Source organism: Takifugu flavidus, chromosome 4 (assembly GCF_003711565.1).
Source record: "Takifugu flavidus isolate HTHZ2018 chromosome 4, ASM371156v2, whole genome shotgun sequence".
In the NCBI taxonomy this organism is placed as follows: Eukaryota; Metazoa; Chordata; class Actinopteri; order Tetraodontiformes; family Tetraodontidae; genus Takifugu; species Takifugu flavidus.
In genome coordinates, this window is record NC_079523.1 from 8671930 (window position 1) to 8691338 (window position 19409).

General features: G+C 45.5%; 4 protein-coding genes across 6 annotated transcripts; 2 read left to right on the plus strand and 2 right to left on the minus strand.

Moving 5' to 3' along the window:
* Positions 1 to 328: 328 nt before the first annotated feature.
* brpf3a (bromodomain and PHD finger containing, 3a) lies at positions 329 to 8197 on the plus strand. The gene is given in 14 exon segments (XM_057030722.1): positions 329 to 669; positions 1518 to 3037; positions 3146 to 3302; positions 3753 to 3884; positions 3986 to 4114; positions 4191 to 4503; positions 4583 to 4900; positions 5092 to 5331; positions 5334 to 5627; positions 5698 to 5755; positions 6148 to 6227; positions 6366 to 6439; positions 6590 to 6744; positions 6818 to 8197. Coding segments are annotated over 13 exon segments (3636 nt in total). The 5' UTR covers positions 329 to 669; positions 1518 to 1535; the 3' UTR covers positions 7002 to 8197.
* Positions 8198 to 8356: 159 nt separating this feature from the next.
* Positions 8357 to 12632, minus strand: mon1bb (MON1 secretory trafficking family member Bb). 2 transcript variants are annotated; one of them, XM_057030725.1, is made up of 6 exons: positions 12480 to 12632; positions 11914 to 11969; positions 11246 to 11827; positions 10315 to 11107; positions 10085 to 10232; positions 8357 to 9901 (listed from the first exon to the last, which is right to left on the minus strand). In XM_057030725.1, exons 2-6 carry the CDS (start codon positions 11951 to 11953, stop codon positions 9674 to 9676), a joined length of 1791 nt encoding a protein of 596 aa, XP_056886705.1. In that variant the 5' UTR covers positions 11954 to 11969; positions 12480 to 12632; the 3' UTR covers positions 8357 to 9673. The 2 variants fall into 2 exon arrangements, with proteins under 2 accessions (XP_056886705.1, XP_056886704.1); XM_057030724.1 differs by having other exon boundaries at positions 11893 to 11969.
* A 339-nt stretch (positions 12633 to 12971) lies between these two features.
* tcta (T cell leukemia translocation altered) lies at positions 12972 to 14410 on the plus strand. Of its 2 annotated transcripts, none has more exons than XM_057030745.1 (3): positions 12972 to 13332; positions 13408 to 13498; positions 13599 to 14410. In XM_057030745.1, exons 1-2 carry the CDS (start codon positions 13122 to 13124, stop codon positions 13479 to 13481), a joined length of 285 nt encoding a protein of 94 aa, XP_056886725.1. In that variant the 5' UTR covers positions 12972 to 13121; the 3' UTR covers positions 13482 to 13498; positions 13599 to 14410. The 2 variants fall into 2 exon arrangements, with proteins under 2 accessions (XP_056886725.1, XP_056886724.1); XM_057030744.1 differs by having other exon boundaries at positions 12973 to 13332; positions 13408 to 13456.
* A 948-nt stretch (positions 14411 to 15358) lies between these two features.
* glyctk (glycerate kinase) lies at positions 15359 to 19396 on the minus strand. Its single transcript, XM_057030727.1, has 6 exons — positions 19310 to 19396; positions 18274 to 18373; positions 16968 to 17339; positions 16732 to 16883; positions 16454 to 16629; positions 15359 to 16347 (listed from the first exon to the last, which is right to left on the minus strand). The coding sequence occupies exons 3-6, from the start codon at positions 17321 to 17323 to the stop codon at positions 15463 to 15465; spliced, it is 1569 nt and encodes a 522-aa protein (XP_056886707.1). The 5' UTR covers positions 17324 to 17339; positions 18274 to 18373; positions 19310 to 19396; the 3' UTR covers positions 15359 to 15462.
* Positions 19397 to 19409: the final 13 nt, after the last annotated feature.

The following is a 19409-nucleotide window of genomic DNA, read 5'->3' on the forward strand; positions in this document are numbered from 1 at the left end:
CACACACACACACACACACATCTTTTCTTAAAATAAATTATAGTAATTGCGCCGGGTGACGCATCCAAAGCAACATCTTGAAATCTAAAACTAGATATAGAAGTAAAAGGTTAAGAGTTAAGAGCGTATTAAGGTGCGCGATTTGTATTCTATTTGTGAAAAGCTTTAAGGCGCGTAAAGACATAACTGATTGTTTTTTTCATCGCTCTCATCAGATGTAACCTGCAGACTGAGTGCGGTGAATACGATTAGGGGCACTGACCAATCAGAAAACGGTGCGCCTTGCATGCGATGAGGCACAGCGTCCTCCCATTGGCTGTTAAGGTTTTTTCCAAAGGGGCGTATTTTTTCAAGCCATCTTGACTGAATATTTAGCCTCATCCAAGGAGCATTAATTTGATATCTTCTGGATTTTGTTGTTTATAAATTGCAACGCCTCGTCGTTCTAAAGGTTTAAAAAATCAGCTATGAAACCGTGTCGAACATGTATGCTTGTCGGAAGTCACAGAAGAGAACTTTAATGTTGAAGATGACGCGGTCGCCCCTGAAATTGCCGGCTAGCTAAGCTAACTGCTAGCATGTCCGCCTTGGCTGTAGACTGGCTGACATTCGGCTGTTAGGTGCAGTTGTTCTGTTGGGTAGCCGCTTTGCAGAGGACATTTTCACAAGGTAAACCACTCTAATGTGGCTTTTTATTTTTAGCGATGTATAGGAAACCCGAGAAATTGCTAAACTAGTTCGGTGTGTGCTGTCACAGAGTAACATTATAACGTTAGCAAAATGATTTCTGGAGGGGTCTGAAGCAGAAAAAACAATAACCGAAACATCACGTTTGTAGTATCGCTATCTAAATGCATGCAAGTAACTCATTATTGTAGGCATGGTGCATCAAACGATGCATCTGATTATGAGTTGCTGTTTGTATGAATAATTGGGCTGCTAATCAACTCGCTGACCAAATGTTGCCTCTACTGTTGTACGTTTAAAATGGCTGACAGACGTTAGGTGCTCAGGTTGGTATTTATCGCTCTTCAACCGAACTACCCACAGCAACAGGGAGAAAAAAAATCTGAATCCTTGCCTTTGATTGGGTGATGAGAACTCTCGCAACGCCCCCGACCCCTGATTGGTCCAATGGGGAGGTGGCCGAAGTGTAAGCAAGTAAAACGACGCAAGTTAGTGTTTATGTAGCTGGAGTATATGAGGTAACATGTTATGCTGTTTTCATGACAACGCCACCATATTTGACCTCTTTTCCTGATCAGCAGAGAAACAAGCCATGTAACATTTCCAGAATTCTGCAGGCGATCATTCCTAATTTAAAAAAACTTGGGGTATCTCTCTCTCTTTGAACAAACCAGCCCACTTTGGTTTACTAATAGGAATAAAGTGGTCTTCAAATGATGAACAATAAACAATCTTTCAAATTATTACACTATGAATATTAGAATATGTTGTAAATGTGTTGCTCATCCTATTCATTTGGTGTTTTGTTTTTTAAAAAAAAATCTATTTAGGGAGTCGTGTACTCTCCCATGCGGACGGTGAGGAGGTGGGAATGTGACACTGTTTTTAAAGGACTCAGTATGGGTAGGGGTCGAGGCAGAGGGAGAGGAAGGGGCAGGGGATCAGGGCAGCTGCGGCACCCCTCGCCCTACAGACTACAGCTCTCTCCATCCAGGGAGACGCTGACATACGCACAGGCACAGAAAATCGTGGAAGTGGAGCTAGATGGGAGACTTCATCGCATTAACATCACCGATTGTCTGCCAGTCGTCACTGAGGATGAAATGATGGCCCAGGACATTGCTGAGTGTAACAGTAACAAGGAGAACACTGAACAAACGCAGAATAAAAGCAGAATTTGGAAGAAGCCAAACAGTAAAAGCAGAAAGACTGCTAAAAATGCCGCTCACCAAAACCAGCAGCCTGGCTCAGAGCAGCACACAGGAGCTAGTAATTCCTTCCAGCACCCGTCCATCCAGGGCCCTCTGCCTGAGCCGACCTTTCGTGTGTTGGGTAGCGTCTGCCCCTCGGCGGTGGCTCCTCTCCCGGCAGCCTACTATTGCTACATAGAAAAGTCTTTGGAAGAACAGGACACTGTGGCAGAGTACGACATGGACGAGGAGGACCTGGCCTGGTTGGAGATGGTGAACCAGAAAAGAGTCTCTGATGGCCACGCCTCTGTCTCTCCTGACACTTTTGAGCTACTGATTGACCGTCTCGAAAGAGAATCTATCCTGGAATCACGCAGCCAGGCGCTGTCCCACAGCGCCGTGGATGAAGACGCGTTCTGCTGCGTCTGCCTCGATGACGAATGTCTCAACAGTAACGTCATTCTGTTCTGCGACATCTGCAATCTGGCCGTCCACCAGGAGTGTTACGGAGTGCCCTACGTACCCGAGGGTCAGTGGCTGTGCCGCTGCTGCCTCCAGTCCCCCTCTCGTCCCGTAGACTGTGTGCTCTGTCCCAACCGAGGAGGTGCCTTCAAACAGACAAGCGATGGACGTTGGGCTCACGTTGTCTGTGCCATATGGATACCCGAGGTGTGCTTTGCGAACACAGTGTTTTTAGAGCCAGTGGAAGGGATCAAAAACATCCCTCCTGCTCGGTGGAAGCTGACCTGCTACCTGTGCAAGCAGAAGGGCAGAGGAGCGTCGATCCAGTGCCACAAAGCCAACTGCTACAGAGCCTTTCATGTGACCTGTGCCCAGAAAGCAGGTCTGTTCATGAAGATAGATCCAGTCCGGGAGACGGGCGTCAACGGCACCACATTCTCAGTGAAGAAGACTGCTTTCTGCGAGCATCATTCTCCAGCAGGTTCTCATCGGGATGGGTCTGGAGACGAGTCGGTGGAGGGGAGGCTGGTGGGCGGCAGGGGTAACCGAGGTCAAAGGTCATATACGCAAAGTCCCCCGTCGTCGCCGAACAAAAAGGCCACCAAGAACCAAAAGAAGAAGAATACAAAAGGGTCTGGCGGATCAACGCGTCGCTCAACAGTGCCTGTCCTACTTGTGCCTCAGATCCCCTCCCACAGGTCTGACATTTCCATATTATCCCATTTTTAATGTTCCTTATTAATTCAGCACAACGGTAGTTGCAGTACTGATACGCACATTCTACTATTACATGTTTTTCCTCAAAGGCTGAACAAAATCTGTACTGGAGTTGAGGTCCAGAGGAAGAATCAGTTCATGCAGAGGCTTCATAACTACTGGCTGCTGAAACGACAGTCTCGAAACGGGATGCCTTTAATACGCCGGCTTCATTCTCATCTGCAGGCCCAAAAGACGGCCGAGCAGGTCAGAACAGAGCTCATGAAACGCCGTGTGCTAAAACGGTCCCATTATTCTTGACCTTGTAGGATGTTTCTAAGAAATGTTTTCCCTGTAGAAATGTTTGAGGGAAGTTCCAGTCCCAGTATTTGTATGGGAGAGCACGATGAGATAATCAGGATTTTTTTTTAAACCCGCTGAGGGAGCCAAGTCCCTGAATCAAATCGCTTCACACCATGTTTTCATTCTCAGACGCTGAATTTGAAACATAAGCTCAGGCCTAACACTTGGTGGTGGCACATTCACATAAACCTCACAGCTCATCTGTGCTGCAGTTTCAGAGGCCGACACTATATAATGCAATATTTACTATATGTGTGAATAGATATTTGTGTCATTTCCAAAAGTAAACAATTTCAGGTGTTCTACGTGCATTAAGTACAGATGCAAGACTGTTGCTTTGTGCTTTGTGTTCAGAAGGAGCCTGATGAGAAACTCTGCGCTGCAAGAGAGGAACTTCGGTACTGGCAGAAATTAAGGCAAGACCTGGAAAGAGCCCGGCTTTTGGTAGAACTTATCCGCAAGAGAGAGAGGCTAAAGAGAGAACAGGTGAGTTCCAGAAGAATCTTCTTTAACTTCTCAGTAATGGCTGGTTATTGATTAATCACATACGCTACCATCCCCCCCTCCTCCCGGGGTCACGGCTCTAGGTGAAAATCCAGCAGGCTGCTCTGGAACTGAAGTTGAGCCCTGCTTTGGTTCTGCTGCGATCGACCCTGGACCAGCTGCAAGAGAAGGATGCCGCAAAAATCTTCTCTCAACCAGTCAATCTATCCGAGGTTAGTTCATTGTTTATTCTGATCATCGCTGGAGCCCTTTCTCATTCTAATTTGTCTCATTGGTATGTTCCTTGAGGTCCCAGATTACCTGGAGTTCATCCTCCAGCCCATGGATTTCTCCACCATGCGCACCAAACTTGAGGGACATGCGTACTGCTCCATCTCTGATCTGGAGAAGGATTTTGACTTGGTGATCTCCAACTGTCTCAAGTACAACTCCAAGGACACAATGTTTCACAAAGCTGCCTTACAACTGAGGGAGGTGGGTGGAGCCATCCTCCGTCAGGCCCATAGGCAGTTTCAGAGCATCGGCCTGGACCCCAGCACGGGCATGCATCTCCCAGATGCTGCCAACAAACATGGCTTCTATCACTGTACCTGGGATGATGGTGAGTTAAGAATAAAAGCCAACTGTGACCTAGTAAATGTAAACACAGTCACCTTTCTGTTTCTCTTGTGCTACCTCAGTTGATTCCGTGTTGGACCCTGACAACAGACTGCACTTAACTACTGATGAACAGCTGAAAGCCTTACTGGACAAACTGGACATGGTTACGTCCATGCGCACCAGCGGTGGCCGAACCAAACGCATCCGGCTTCTCCGCAGAGAGATCAACTCCCTCAGGCAGAAGCTAAAACATCCGCCGACCAACTCTCAGGCTGTGAACGGCACCGCCGAGAGCAAAGGAAAGGAGGAGGGAGAGGAACAGGAGAAGGAAGATGAGAAGAAAAAGGAGATGGCAAACGATAGCGGGCCTTTGACGGCAGTGCCAGAGTGTGGAACAGGTGAAGCGGTCTAGATTCTGTCAGTCAGGACTTGTTAAGCCTTTAGTGATATCAGCCATCATCCATGTGTAAACTCTTATTATAACTAAATCTGAAACACATTTAATATTCCTGCCTTTATATAAATATTCACTAAATATTCACTATATTAACTGTATTTGATGTCCTGCAATCACTTTTCTGTGGTGCAGAGGACTCTCCACCAGTGCTTGAGCTCAGTTGCCCAGTCTCCTCACCACTGCCCGGCGATGCCCCCCTTGAGCCCCCCATCCTAGGCATCGTGACTGGGGGGCGCAGGTCACCCGGGCGCTCCTACAAACGTCAGAGGTCATCTCGCAGTGGAAGTAAAAGCCAAGGCGAGGAAGAAGCCGAAGTTGGCGAAACGCCGTCCTCGAAGCCGGAGGCCGTTCACGAAGTCACCCCACTGGGAACGCCCCGGCTCTGCCTCTGGTTGGAGTGGGCCGCCGCACATCTGTCCTCTTTAAGAAAGCTAAAAATGGGGCAAGAATGGCAAAAAACAGGTGCCCACCACAGCAAAATGGTAAAACCTGTGAGGACAGAACGAATGGGTTGGAGAGCACGCCTGCTAGCTTAACTTCATCCAACATCATCTCTCTACCTCCCATTCCCATCTCTTCTCCTGAATCTCCGTCCTCGCACCACCTGAGGTCCAAAAGTCACAGCTCAGAAAATCAAGTGACTAAACTCTCTTCACCACCTGGAGGAGGTAAGGACAGCAGGAGTCACTTCAGCAGAGAGAACTCCGAAGAACTCATCCTGTTATTTGTTTTCTACAGGCCTGACAAATGGAAAACACACTTCCACAGACCTCGAGGACGACGACCAAGCAACAAAGTAAGTTTGTTCCTGGGATCTCGGTATAAAGCTGTGTTGGGTCTCCAGCAGCTGCACCTGGGGAGCTCCTCCCATGGACTTTCTTTTCTTGTGTTTTTCTGCTCTTCACTGATATTCTGAAGGGAGCTTAACATTATCAGCAGAATCATCATCCTTTATTTCATGACAGATACCAGGAACTGCGCCTACTCTGTTGCAACTTGTGTCAAAAGTGTTGACTCACACTGTCAACTGCGTTCTTTTAAGGTGTTGATAGGCCGAGTAAAAAAGGTGTTTGCTAAACGGTTTATAATGTAAAATATAAAGGCAAAAACTCGTCACACCCAAGAAGGCTTCACCCTACTCAACAAAGGTCCGCACACAGCAAATCACCTCCAACTTTTCCCTCGCAGCTGCAGTGTTCCCCCAAAACGAAGTCGTGGCAAACCTGCTCTGGCTAAAGTTCCCAACAGTGAGAACGGAGACGCATCAGGTGAGTCTGAGTCGACGAAATGAACAAATAGACCAACCATGAGCTTCCAGTCAAATCTCAATTTGGGCTTTTACATACAAATTAATTGGCTACACTGGAATATCCTGTTCACAGGAAAGTCTACACTTCTGTCTTTAGATAGTGAAACTGAGCTCTCGCCTCTGGACCTAGTTTGGGCTAAATGCCGAGGCTATCCGTCGTACCCAGCAATGGTGAGGACCTATTTCATCTACAGCGTACACGCTGCCATTTTACAGCACTTTGGCTCATCCAACAGAGCTGACATGGGGAAAATGCAAATATTTCACACCCAGAAGCGGAAGGCTTGGGCCGTCTTTGAGCGACGTGTGTTATTGTTGCAGATTGTTGACCCAGACATGCCCCAGGAAGGGCTCCTTCACAACGGCATCCCCATTCCAGTGCCTCCTGTGGAGGTGCTCAAACTGGGAGAGTGGAGAGAAACGGAAGAGGGCGAAAAGCTCTTCTTGGTGCTCTTCTTTGACACTAAAAGGACGTGGTAAGATCCCGACTGGCAGGCTCAACAACCGTCCTTCCTGCTCCTTAGTGAAGGCTGTCTCCCGTCTTTCCAGGCAGTGGCTCCCCAGGAACAAGCTGCTTCCACTGGGGATGGACGACACCGTGGACAAACTGCGCTTAATGGAGGGGAAGAAACCCAGCGTCCGCAAGTCCGTGCACACGGCGTACGACCGCGCCATGGTGCATTTGAACCACGTGAGAGGAAATCTCAACTTCACTCCCTCCAATTTTATATAAATTTTAGATTTGATCCTACCGGGCTGTCTGCGTGAACACAGAAGCATTCTCTCTCACGTGAATTGTCAGTTTTAAAACGCGCACAAGCTCTGTTGCTGCGCTCACATCGAGTTTTTTTTGTTTTTTAATTTATCTTTGGCCAAAATGTGTCGGGACTTGTGTAAAAGACTGTAAATATTTGACCGTTAAAGGGATCGTCTGAGTTTAAGCCAGTCAGCCTGTGTTTGCCATTGAAATGTCATTGTTTATGAAGTGTAAATGTCCCACTTGGCAGCTAGCGACGAACACTTTTCCGCTTTCCTCATTTAAACCAGCGTTGGTTTACTCAAAAACACACTTGACAACCTTCTGACTGAAAAGGCTGTTACACACTCGGCAAGAACAAAGAAATTCGTGGGTTTTCTCAAGGTGGCAAGAACAGAGTCGGTTCTGGGCCGCGAGGGAGACAATTTTCCCAACTTCTCTGTTGTGGAGCACGTACAGGTCTTTAGGATCCGGTGTCGGGGATATGCTTCCCAAGATTCATCGGTAATGGTGTGAAATTGTTTCATAGCTCGAATCAATTCAGCATAAACAGAAATATGGATGTTTTTGGCACTGCCAGCTGAGTGGCCGGTGCAGCCGTGAAACTTCAGGTGGGACTGTAAAGATTTTTGACTTGTTTTTCCATATTGTGAAATTGTTTTTAATCCAAAAACATTGAAGCCACTGAATATTGTTGCAGTTGTTTGCAAATCTGGCTGAAATGATATTTAAAAAAAGCACAACTGGTCAGAAAACAGGAAAACCCACGTTAATATTTGTAGGACCGCGACCACTGGGGTGTGTGTACAGTATATACATATATAGTAACGGTGCACATGTATAGTTTTGTAAAAATGTAAATGTATGTTTATATTGGCTTACGTAATTTAAAGAATGCAAAAATCAAATTTAGAGTTTAATTTATAATTTGTGGCAGTTGAGAGCGTTATTTAAGAAGTCTGTCATTCAGAAGATTTGTGTCTGATCGGAAGTAGCTCTTTGTAATAGTGATGGGATTCACCAACAGCAGAACCGGACCTGAGAGCCGGCTGCAAACGCACCGTTCTCCCGGGGTTCAGGGGCGACTCAGGAGATTTCGGATCTGTCACGAAAGATCTAGAATCTGCCTGAGACTATTTTCTCACACAAGAATAAATGCTGTTTGAAACAAATGCGTGTTTACGCCCCGCTTTGTTCATAATCTGAGCGACTGCACTTTGGGTCAGGGTATTAACACGAGAGAAAATAGAACCGGGGATTACCAAGCTCTCACTTCTGAGTGTTTCTGGGAAAATGATGCAGGTGCAGGACCAAAGGACAAAACCTGGAAATGGGATTGACTGGGTAGTTTATGGAAGGCCTTCTAATAAATAACACAGAGAATAATGCAGATCCAGCTGCTGCTACAGGAAGTACTGCTCATAGATCCTGGTCTGGTTTTTAAGTGACGGCATCAGGTAGTAGCTTCAGACGTGTCCTGAGAGTCACCTCCTGATCTACTGAGATCTTGTGTCCAGAGGTCGTGCGAGAGAAACAAGGTTCCGGAAGTGGCCCGAGATCATTTGAATTTCAGAACATGGATATAATTGTTCTTCAGATTGTTGAAGAGTTCTCATTACAACCTGAATCTGCAGGACATCAAGAAGAAATCCGGGTGAAATGATTAGACTTATTTACTGATCACATTAATTCTCCATCTTTTCACACGTCCCTCCACCAACATTTCAGACTGAAGCCAAATTCAAACTCAAATCAGTACATTTACTTGCAATGTTATTCTTCACATATTTTACACACAACGCGAGGAATGGCTTCACATATAAATATGAGAACACTCCGCTTCACCAAACGAAGCAAAGCCACCGAAGGAAATCAAGCATCGCCACGGTCACGCCATGTCTAATTTAAAAAAATAAAGCTTATTCAGGACATCGGACTTCATTGGTACGAGAGTAAATCTGTGCATCCTCGTTTTTATTTCATAACACTATGAACATACTCGACATACTCCTGAAAAGGACACGAGTGTGAGGCTACCGATTGCTGACTTGTTTGACCTGTAATCTGGAAACGAAATGGCCTGCAGCTCCTGCAATAACGGCGTAGAAAAACACTGCGGGATCATTTCAACTGAAGAGGTTTGAGCTGACATTTCCTAATCCTGTTCGGCAAAAACCGGCGAACTAAACGGTGGGCTATAAAACAAATTATGCAACAGGGTTCCCCCTCACGTTCCAGCTGAAGAGACCGACAAACCTTCCAGTCTTTGCAAGCCCCTCCCTCTGAGATGAATCTTCAACCTGCCGGAAATAGCCGCGAGTAGCACGTGAATGTATGATACATTCGCTGTCTGGGGACAATTTCCCTCTTGTTGCAGTAATAAAACCTTATAAAAACCTTTAAATATCATTGCAATGAGTTTGCACCACAGTTTAATTTAAACCATACTAATGCTGTTCTCCCCTGAAAGCAGCGATCGACTAACGTGCTTTCACTTAAGTCTGAGAAAAAAAGAAAAACCCAAGACATAAATACTGTAAAATGTAGTGTTTGAGTCCAGTAGTCACACTCCAGTCAAATTCCATCAAGAGGATTTAAAAGTGTCTGAGAAACCAGTGTTGATAAGCTATTGTGGTACTACGGGAGTCCTACAGGAGAGATAAGAAGCCGTTATCTGTGGAGTCCTGCTGGTCTGATTTACCGGCCCGGGAGCTCTTGCTGGGGTTTGGCGTGGTTGAATACTTTGGAGGGTATCTGATGAACAGACGGTCCTCCTCCTTTTTGATCCACCTGAGGAGCTTGGTGATGGCGGTGATGGCGCAGGCCTTCGTCACCAGAGGACTGAAGCAGGAGTACAGCTCAAACTTACTGGTGACCTGCAGCAAGGAGTCATAAATGGACGAGAAGTGTTGCTAGTTCAGGTAAATACAAAAGGTCAAATTCTTATTTCAATAAGAAACGCGGGGTTTTTGTCACTTGAAGCTCGCTGCGTTTCCAATAGCAGCAAACGGTGTAACATGAGAGGACCAGCAAGAATTCCTGTAAACAGAAGCACGTACCCAGGCCAGCAGAGTCTCCCTCTCTGCCACGTGGTAGATGAGTTTGAGGGGCCGTGACGTGCTGTGGATCCGGCTGTGCATATACCGATAAAGGTCCAGCAGTCGCAATTGCTCCTCCTCGCTGCTGTAAGGTGCCTCCATCTCTGGGCTGCACGTGGAAACAAATCAGACTGGAGGTCGGTGCTGATGGATTGGAAACATGTTATTGAAGCCTCATGCAGCGTGGTTACCTGGTGAACTGAGTCAGCTGACGGTGGTTGTCCGGCACATCGAAGGGCTTGTACATGAAGTGTCTGAGGTCCGAGACGCCAACCTGGCTCACGCTGTAAGGCTGGACTTTGGCGATGAGGCTCAGGGAGTTCTGAGCCACCATGGCCTCCTCTATCTTCCTCTTGCACTCGGCTACAGCGTAAAAAGCCTCCTTGTCAGTGGAGAGAAGCAGGAGGCAAACTGTGCATTCTGGTGGGTCCAGGTAGGAGATGTACGCGTAGAAGTAACAGTCGGGGTTAAACAGAGGGAGGCAGATGGGAGTCCAGATCTCCCCGGCCTGGAAAGCCGAGGAGGCCCCGATTAGATTGAGCAGGAGGAGGACATCAGCAGGCTCCAGCCTTGTGTCCTCGATGACCGTCTTTTCTTGCACGATGGTGAGCAGCTGGTTTCTGGCGATGAGGATGGAGAAAACCAGGTTGGGGGTAATCGCTTTCTGCAGTATCTGACTGAGAGAGTCCCTGAGAGAGGAAGCCAAAGGCAGGCAGTGCACCGCCGCCAGCAGGAAGCTGGGGTCAGAATCCACCAAGTTCAAAAGACCATCCAGGATCTTCTCTGAGCCGGCCAGAAGCCGCCGTAGGTCGTAGTTTTTCTTGTGTTCAAAGATGCGAGATATGCTGGCCTGGGTGAGCATGCTGATGATCTGATAGTAAACATAGAGGAGCTCTCCTCGAAGCTGCCGCTCAGACTGACGACTACTGGAGACACACACCAGCACCAGGGGCTCTTTATGCAAGAACACCACTGTGTGTTCCTCTGAAGGGAGAACAGGAGAACACAACAGATATGATAGATAATACCGCTGATGATAATTCAGGGGCACTTGACGCATTTCAACGAATACATGTGATTAAATAAAATCAAAAAGCATACTAGAGGGATGGGGAAAATTACCTGAGTAGAACGATCGGATGATATTATCTCCACTTTGAACAAAAGAAACCAGGGCCATCATTACTCCCATTGTGGATGAAAGGGCCTCTTCGCTACCGTATCTGGAATAGATGGGCTTGCCAGCTTCACTTAGCACAAAAACATGTTTTCTGTGCTGCCGCCAGCTGTCTGCTGTCACGTCTTCATCACGGTGGGATGCAAATCCTGGAGAATCCTGGGCACCGGCTTCCAACAACGGAGACGACTGACCTTCAACACCGAGACCTTGTTCCTCCAGCTTGGTTTTGGCCAGCATAGTGACAACAAACTCCCCTGAGTCGGCGTGGTCGCTGTCAGCGGGGCAGGTGGCATCTTCGAGTCCTCTGTCAGCTGGTGGGGAGGACACGCTCTCCTGACACTCAAAACATTCAGCCTTTTCAGTCTCCGGTTTTGTTACATCGTCTGCTTGGGCTTCTTCGCTCTGATCTTCTGTTGTCTCATACAAGCTATCGTTGTGCTCTTCGTTCTTCATAGAGGGAATGTAGTTTCTCTCAGGAAACATGTGATTGCCCAAGAGGGAGAGGGAGGTTGCTAAGGTGTCAGCTGCAATGAAAATTGAATTTAATGTCGTACAGAATATGCAACTGAATGTCCCCAGTGAATCTTACCGGGTGGATCACAAATTCTACCTCCCTCCGCTTCATCCGCTTGCTGATTGTCTCTGTCCATGATACCATGCCAGTCCCTGGAGCAAACGTTCAAACAAAATAAACCAGGATCAACTGCTGCTCTACACTGGTTCCGTAGTTGCTGCTGACAGCATCCATCTCGACCCTCAATGAATGGCGCACCCAGGGTGAAACAGCCGCCAAGTCACATGATAACGAAGCATGTATACAAAGGAAAACTGCACGATATCGGCAGTCTCTGGAATCTGACAAGGACTGAGTTGGTAATGGCTGGCATTGCTCAATCATTAGGCGAAGGACAGCGTGTTATTTAAGCGACAGAACTAAAGATTTCAATAGGTCGCAACTGCTCGATTATTGTATCAAAACGACAGTTATTTTGCACAATAGTCGTTTGCTCTTGTGGTGTGATGCGATTTCATACCGAATTCTACACGTTAAATGTAATTCTATAGCTAGCATTCCCTGCTAGCAACATATACACGGATCAATTTAAAGGATCTGGCTGACTATACAGGTAACCGTGCTCAGCTACTGCCAGGCAGACAAAACATTGGAATACTTACAATTTTCCGCTGTGCTAACGTGGGGATTAATGGTTAGTTTGCTACATGTAGTCCCATCAGTTGCCGGGTTGAAAACAAGCTGTCAAGAAATCGAAGAAGAAAACATTTTTCCTCTTATCCAGCAGCCACAATCTCTGGTGACAGTTCATCTGACCAATCAGACTGCGCGAAATTCACATCTAATCCCGCCCTCCAACAAGTTGGCAAGTACAGGCTCTTCGTGCGTTTTGGATTTTTTAAATAACAAATATCACTTATGTTAACCAAAGAAATGGGGGAATAATATAATTTAAAACCATATCAAACTAATATTTAAATTTTGCAAGGGCTGCTTCTTACTTATGTACCGGACCTTACGTCATGTCTAACTTTAGGCATAACGTGTTTCGCGGACCAATTTCCGGTCAACACTCCAGAGCAGAAGGGGGCGGCAGTGCACATATTGCAGACACCAGCCGCGATATTCCGGAAAAGAAGAAATATTTATATCGACGTCATTTCCGATTTTTCCGACAACTGATAAACACCGCCACACTAAAGATGTTGCCCATTTAACTTGGATGTTATGAAGTGATGTCGCGTTTTAACACAATCTCTCAGGTATAGACTCCGTTTCTTGAAATACTGTTTTTCCTTTAAATCATGGAGGAGGCTTGGGATTTTGAGTTTTTATCCCGCATCGCTGACAGCTGCATGTCATTTATTTCGGAATTCGTGGACGACTGGCTGACCAACGACATGAGAGTCTCCATATTCAAAATTCTACTAGGATGGTTAATTTTTAGTCTAATCGCTATCCATTTTGCGTGGAAAGTGTATGGGAACACAGTAAACGATATGTATTACCGACAAGGTAAGTGTGTTGTTGTTTTTTTTACCTGTACAAACCATCGATCCGATCGTTTGACGTCTCGATGTTGATGTTCAGGTGCGGGCCAGAATGGAGGAACACCTGATACGGTCCCTCTGAGCGGGTGGTACGTGTCCTTGGTTCCGCTTTGATTCATTGAACATTGAAGGCAGTTACCTCACATTGGATCTATAACATTTGCATTTTGTCTCATTGAGGGAAAATGTGTTCATGAAATAATAGACGTTTTCCTCTTCTTTTTTTTCAAGGGAAAAAGGAGATCCCCCCAAAACTCATCGAGATTAACAGGACAGTGATGGTGATCTTTATGCAAGTGAAAGCTGGACTCTATCATCTTTCTTGAGTGGGTTTTAGATACTGTCTGGCCAGAGAAACATCCATGTGCCATTATCTTCAGACTGGAAACAATGTAAATACATGGAAGACTGGTTCATCAACCGTTACTTCCTCATTTGAATATCCTGGAATAAATTTGGAAATTCTCCAGACTTGTTTGTACAGTCTTCTAAGAAAACTGGTTTTACACAGATCAAAAATGAGACTTTATGAGTGAGAACAAAGCAAGGAAAGAAAAGGGTTGTGTCTTGGTATCTGCACATATATTACAGGTTACAGTGAGCAGGATCATTGTTCTGACACTGATCCTTCACTCAACAAACTATGGAGTCATTTAATTTTAACTTGAGAAATGCCCCCTGTTATACAATCTCAGTGGGACCTTAAATATTCTTTATTTGATGAAAATCCAAGTCATTATTAAATGGCAATAGAAGATTATTGCTTAAAAATCCCAGATATCTTCAGGGTGCAGTTCAGATAATCAGGATGATCCTGTCTCTGACATTGTGTTTCTGATTCTGTTGGCTTGTCATGGTTAAACAAACCTGTGTTGGTTTAATGTTAAATGAAATGCAAACATGTTCATTACCATTGCACAAAAACCAACTGTATATAATTTATAAATACATTTGTTTTAAAGGGGGATTTAAGACAATATTTTTCCCCAGTTTTTAAGGCTTTATGCTATGTTTATATATTATTAAACAATATGTTTATTTTGTCTCAGCTCAGTTATTTTGTCCAAAAACCATTACATTAACTCACTCACATCATCACTAAACTGCTAAGCAAAATGTTGACATTGCATCTGATCTTTATATTCAAGAGAAAAGCCAATATCCAACCTAATCTACATAACTCGGATGGGATTCTTTTCTTCTTCAAGGCATTATCAGGCAAATATAATGAAATCTCAGTTGATCCTGCATCCTTTAGCGGGCCCGTCTTTTCCATTGTTTGTGGAGACACTGCCGACCTTGTGTGATGTCAACACTGATCGCGTCGTGAAACCGAAGGCAAGCACTTAAAAAATAAATAAATAAAGTTTTGTTCCCCACAAAAATATGTCAAGAAATAAAAGTTATTTTTGTGGAAATGTATTCATTTTGAATAATGGACAATAAAATCGAAAAAAAATATGGGTTTGGAATTCAAGAAATAAACACACTATAACAATGTATGTGTACAGTGATCCCTCGTTTATCGCGGGAGTTGCGTTCCAAAAATAACACGCGAAAAGTGAAATCCGTGAAGTAGTCAGCTTTATTTTTTTAAATTATTTTACAATGCAATACTGAACTATAGAATGAAACCAAAAATCAAAACCTGTTTTAAAGCCCAAAATTTGTTTAAAACAATAATTTTAATATAGTAATACAAGGTTGGAAACATTGTCACTGGCGTATTTCACAGTCCCAGCTGTGCCTCTTCGTCCTGACTCCGCTCCGCTGGAGCGTCTGTTTCTACTGAAGGCGCAGGAGTCTTTCTCCGAGAGAAGAACATTGTTATGGGTAGTTGTTGGCGCTCTTTCTTTTTCTGAGCAAGAAGATTTTTATAAACGGATATGCCACCTTCGATTATATTTGAGAACTGCAATGAACGACTCGCAAAAAAAATCCGTGAAGCAGCGAAGCCGTGAAAGATGAAACGCGATATAGCGAGGGATCACTGTACTTCAAACACATACATTATTTTATTTGAACAACAATGTTGGTGGCCTTGAGGCACAGCTTGTCTAGTTATTCTTCAGTCTACATCAGTCCTCATCTCCTGTTATCTTCTATTATTGGGAATAGGTGGAATAAGCAGCATGTGCACATCCATCACATTGGTGCATGTTAGACCAGGCACAAGTAAGTGTTTCCCTGCAGAGAGGCATTGAAAAAAGGTGTAAGAGTCATTGTTCATGAGGAAGCTTTCGATGTCCAGCCCCTGTGCTTGTGCTTCCCCTAACAGCCCGGCATCAGTGACGGCTCCTGCTGCGTCAGTGGGACCGTCCTGACCATCGGTTCCACCGCTGAGGAATACTGGGCCGTCCGGTGGGCGCTCCAGGCCTCTCAGCTCCCATCCCACACGCAACGCCAGCTCCTGGTTTCGACCGCCTTGACCCATTCCTGTCAACTCCACAGTGGGTTCACCTCCAGCTAAGAGACAGGTGGCGCCCCATCCCTCTGTGCATCCTTCATTCAAGACCTTCATGGTACGGCACAGGTCCCAGGTCTGCACGCCTACCTCCTTCCCCAGCGCCAGGATCCCTTCGGCAATTTCTGGAGGAGGGTTGTCTGTAGAGCAGGCAAAGCGGGCCAGGAGGCCATAGAGTTTGGACACCGCTCTGACGTCGCCACACACTCCCGGTGACAGAACAAGAGGGAGAAACCCTAACTCTCGAGCCCGGAGACTTGCACACTTGAGCGCCAGGCTGTTAGAGCCAATTACTGCATTGAGAACATGTCCCGGTGATGTGGGTTGATGCATAATCTTCTTGCACGTAGGTCTCCTAAGAACTTCCATAACTGAGGGCGGTAGAGAGCTTAATAACTTGTAACGTTCAAAGACTGACAGCACTCCTTCAGGATACACCTCAGCAAACACAGTGGGGCCGCTGGCTATCAGGTCGAGAGGGTCGCCGATTACATCCGACAAAATCAGAGCAACCACCTATGAAGAAAAAAATGCAATAAAATATGGCGACACGGCTCAAAAGACGGCATTTCTGCAGCAAAATGCACAAAAAAAATCCCTTTTGGAGATTCAATGAGGTTACCTTGGCTGGATGAGCAGAACATGCGAGGCCACCACCCTTTAAGAAAGACAGGGCGCGTCTCACTGTGTTCAGTTCTTGGATTGTGGCGCCGGCCGCTGCTAATTTACGTGTAACCCCCAGTTTCTCCTGTAGAGAGATGGGTGGGATGGGCGCGGGTAAGAGCGCCGAGCCTCCACCTGCACACATTTTGGTCATGGTGTGTCAGACATGTTGGTGTGGTTATGTTACAAATGAAGAAAATACAAACAAAAGTGTTTTGGGTTTGTTTGTTTTTTTACCAGAAATTAAAACAAGCAGAATGTCCTCCTCTGTTAGTGCGTTGGCTAAATTCTTGATCTCTTCTGCTGCCTCCTGGGCATCAGCATCTGGCAAGTTGTGCTTCGCTCCCTCCTTTACGCGTATGCGACTGTTTTCTTTTAACAACAGATGTCTGTGAGGGAAGGAAGAATGATGGTGCCATTTAGAGGTCGTATCTGACGCTCTTGAGTACTGTACTGTTCAACAGGGCGCTTACTCTTTCCCGTGTTGCCGTAACGTCTGCTGAATCCCGTGCGGCACACTTATAATGCCTCTTACCAGGTGATCCCCCACGATCCTCTCTGCCTCAGCAGCCATACCGAGTACAGCCTTTCCAAAACCCACCAGGTGCAGGTTGTGCTTGAGTACAAGCTCATGGCCATCGACAAAAACCGAGTCTCCTTTGCGCTCTAAACTCTTTCGGACCACAGCGTCTGGCTGCACAGCTTCCACTGCAGCCGCAAAAACCGCCCGTGCACGCGAATCCATTGACATTTTACACAGTATTGGTTTTATCCTGGAGATAAGAGACGGAACAGGCCAAGGCCGGACCAGGGACAGAACTCGAGCCATGTGCTGCACAGCTGATCTGAAAGATTAATGTCAGAATTCACAATCATCGATGTCGTAACGGCACGTATAACTGCAGTCGGGGTGATTATCACAGCAGTGATTTGAAAAACACAAGAGCTAGTATACAGGGAGACAGGAAGAGGAGCTGACGGGGAAAAAATCTGTCAAATCTGTGTACAAAAACATGCCTACACACAGAGAATGTCGCTTACACCATGTGAATATTGTCTATTGACTAAAACTTCAGGAAGAGTCTTTGTGGATGTTGGAGTGTAGGACAGGGCGATTTAACAATGGCTGGTTTGGATCTAAAGGGATCGACTACAAATGAATCTCAACCAAATAATCTATAAACCCAAGAGAGGGGCGTCACCAGATCTTACTTAAATGAAACCAGGTGGTAGCCTGGATCTATGAGCCACATAAGAGACACACCTTTAGAAGCTTAGAGACATTCCACATCAATCCTGCTAATGTAGATGTTTTCAAACATATTTTGCTATTGAGACACAGATTCAGAGGTGTCGCATAACCGTGGTGTCACATGCGTTAAAGAAATGGACTGTTACGTGCAACTATAGTGTAAATGTCAAAGAGGGGTGTCTCCCATGTGCCTCTCAGTCAGACTCACGCTACCACCTGATTTCATTTGTCAAGATTGGGTAACACCCCTGTCCCAATTTTATAGATGACTGAAAAAGACATTTTTAAAAAACAGCCACATACTTGGAACGCAGCCACGTAATGGTTTTGTTTTGTCTTTAATGAACAAGTAATAACAGTTTCCTGCTCTGAATGTCTGAATGAGGGCTAACTGAGTAATGTGTGACAGTGGCGACCATCTTACAAACTAACGGAAATCTCTTTGCCTGTTGGAAAAGTCACTTTTCGTGAATAGAACTAATATTGTCAATATCTTCATAAAATGCCACCGTGCCAGTCAATCCTACCTGTAATGCTTGTAAGTGTGAAATGCAGCTTCTTTCCTGTGGTGTCCTGCTCAGTGGGTTTCAGCCTTGCAGGACTGGGTATCGGCTTGACTTGTGGACCCTGTGTTTAATGATTAACAAATGGATCAAAGACAGCACAAAAAATGGGGTGGGGGGTCAGTGGTTGTAAGGTTATTGCTGGTATAATGACAACTCGATGGTTTCTCCATTATTGGCAGCTCTAAAAACATCTGCAGTGATGTGTATGTGGATCAACCACAACTTCAGCTACATTACACAGTGAGCCACAAGGCCGACCTTGACCTTTGGACACACTACTGAATCGGCAAGCTTGAGGTCCATACTGATATGTGAGCACAGGTAAATTTCACATTTAGTGGCTGGTTATTATTGTTGACTTATAGAAAGAAGGTTCTGGGCCACAGGTTAGTCAGACAAACATGTGAGCCAGACCACATACCACACCCAAACAATGTTTTCACAAGCAATTCTGATCAACCTGTCCTGATCGAGTCGTTACAACCCACTTGAGGACAGACAGATTTTGTTTTCTCTCCCAAATAGTGGCAGAAATTATTTGACAGGGTGCAATGGGCACAGTCACATTCATTCCAAAATTTAACCCATTAAAACACATTATAGAAAAACACCCAGAGAAAGCAACAGATTGCAGTACGTATTTTATACATGACATCCTTCTCAATTAAGAAATTACATAACTAGCACTTGGGGTGCGCAGAGCTCTGCCAAGCAGGCATCTGAGTGGTCTCCCTTTAATGGAGGTTGTTCAACTTAAAAATAACTACAAGATAACTAATACCACTAGTATAGGAAGTAGTACTACAATGTTACATAACATAGTAGGTCGCTTTATAATCAAAGTCCCTTGGATATTTTTTGGACCTCGACACACGACACTGCATATACAGACAAACTCTAGACAATTCGAATCAAATCGCAAGCATGTTTTGATTAACACCTAATGAAGTTTAATGGACAACTGTCCTTAAACGTCATTAGGAATCCTAGGATTTACCTTGTTCACCATGGTTCCTCGGGCTTTCGTTTACATTTTCTGTTATCGCGATAATTCCGTTTGCGTTATTTCCGTTTCATGCGCGCGCAAGGTGTTGTTG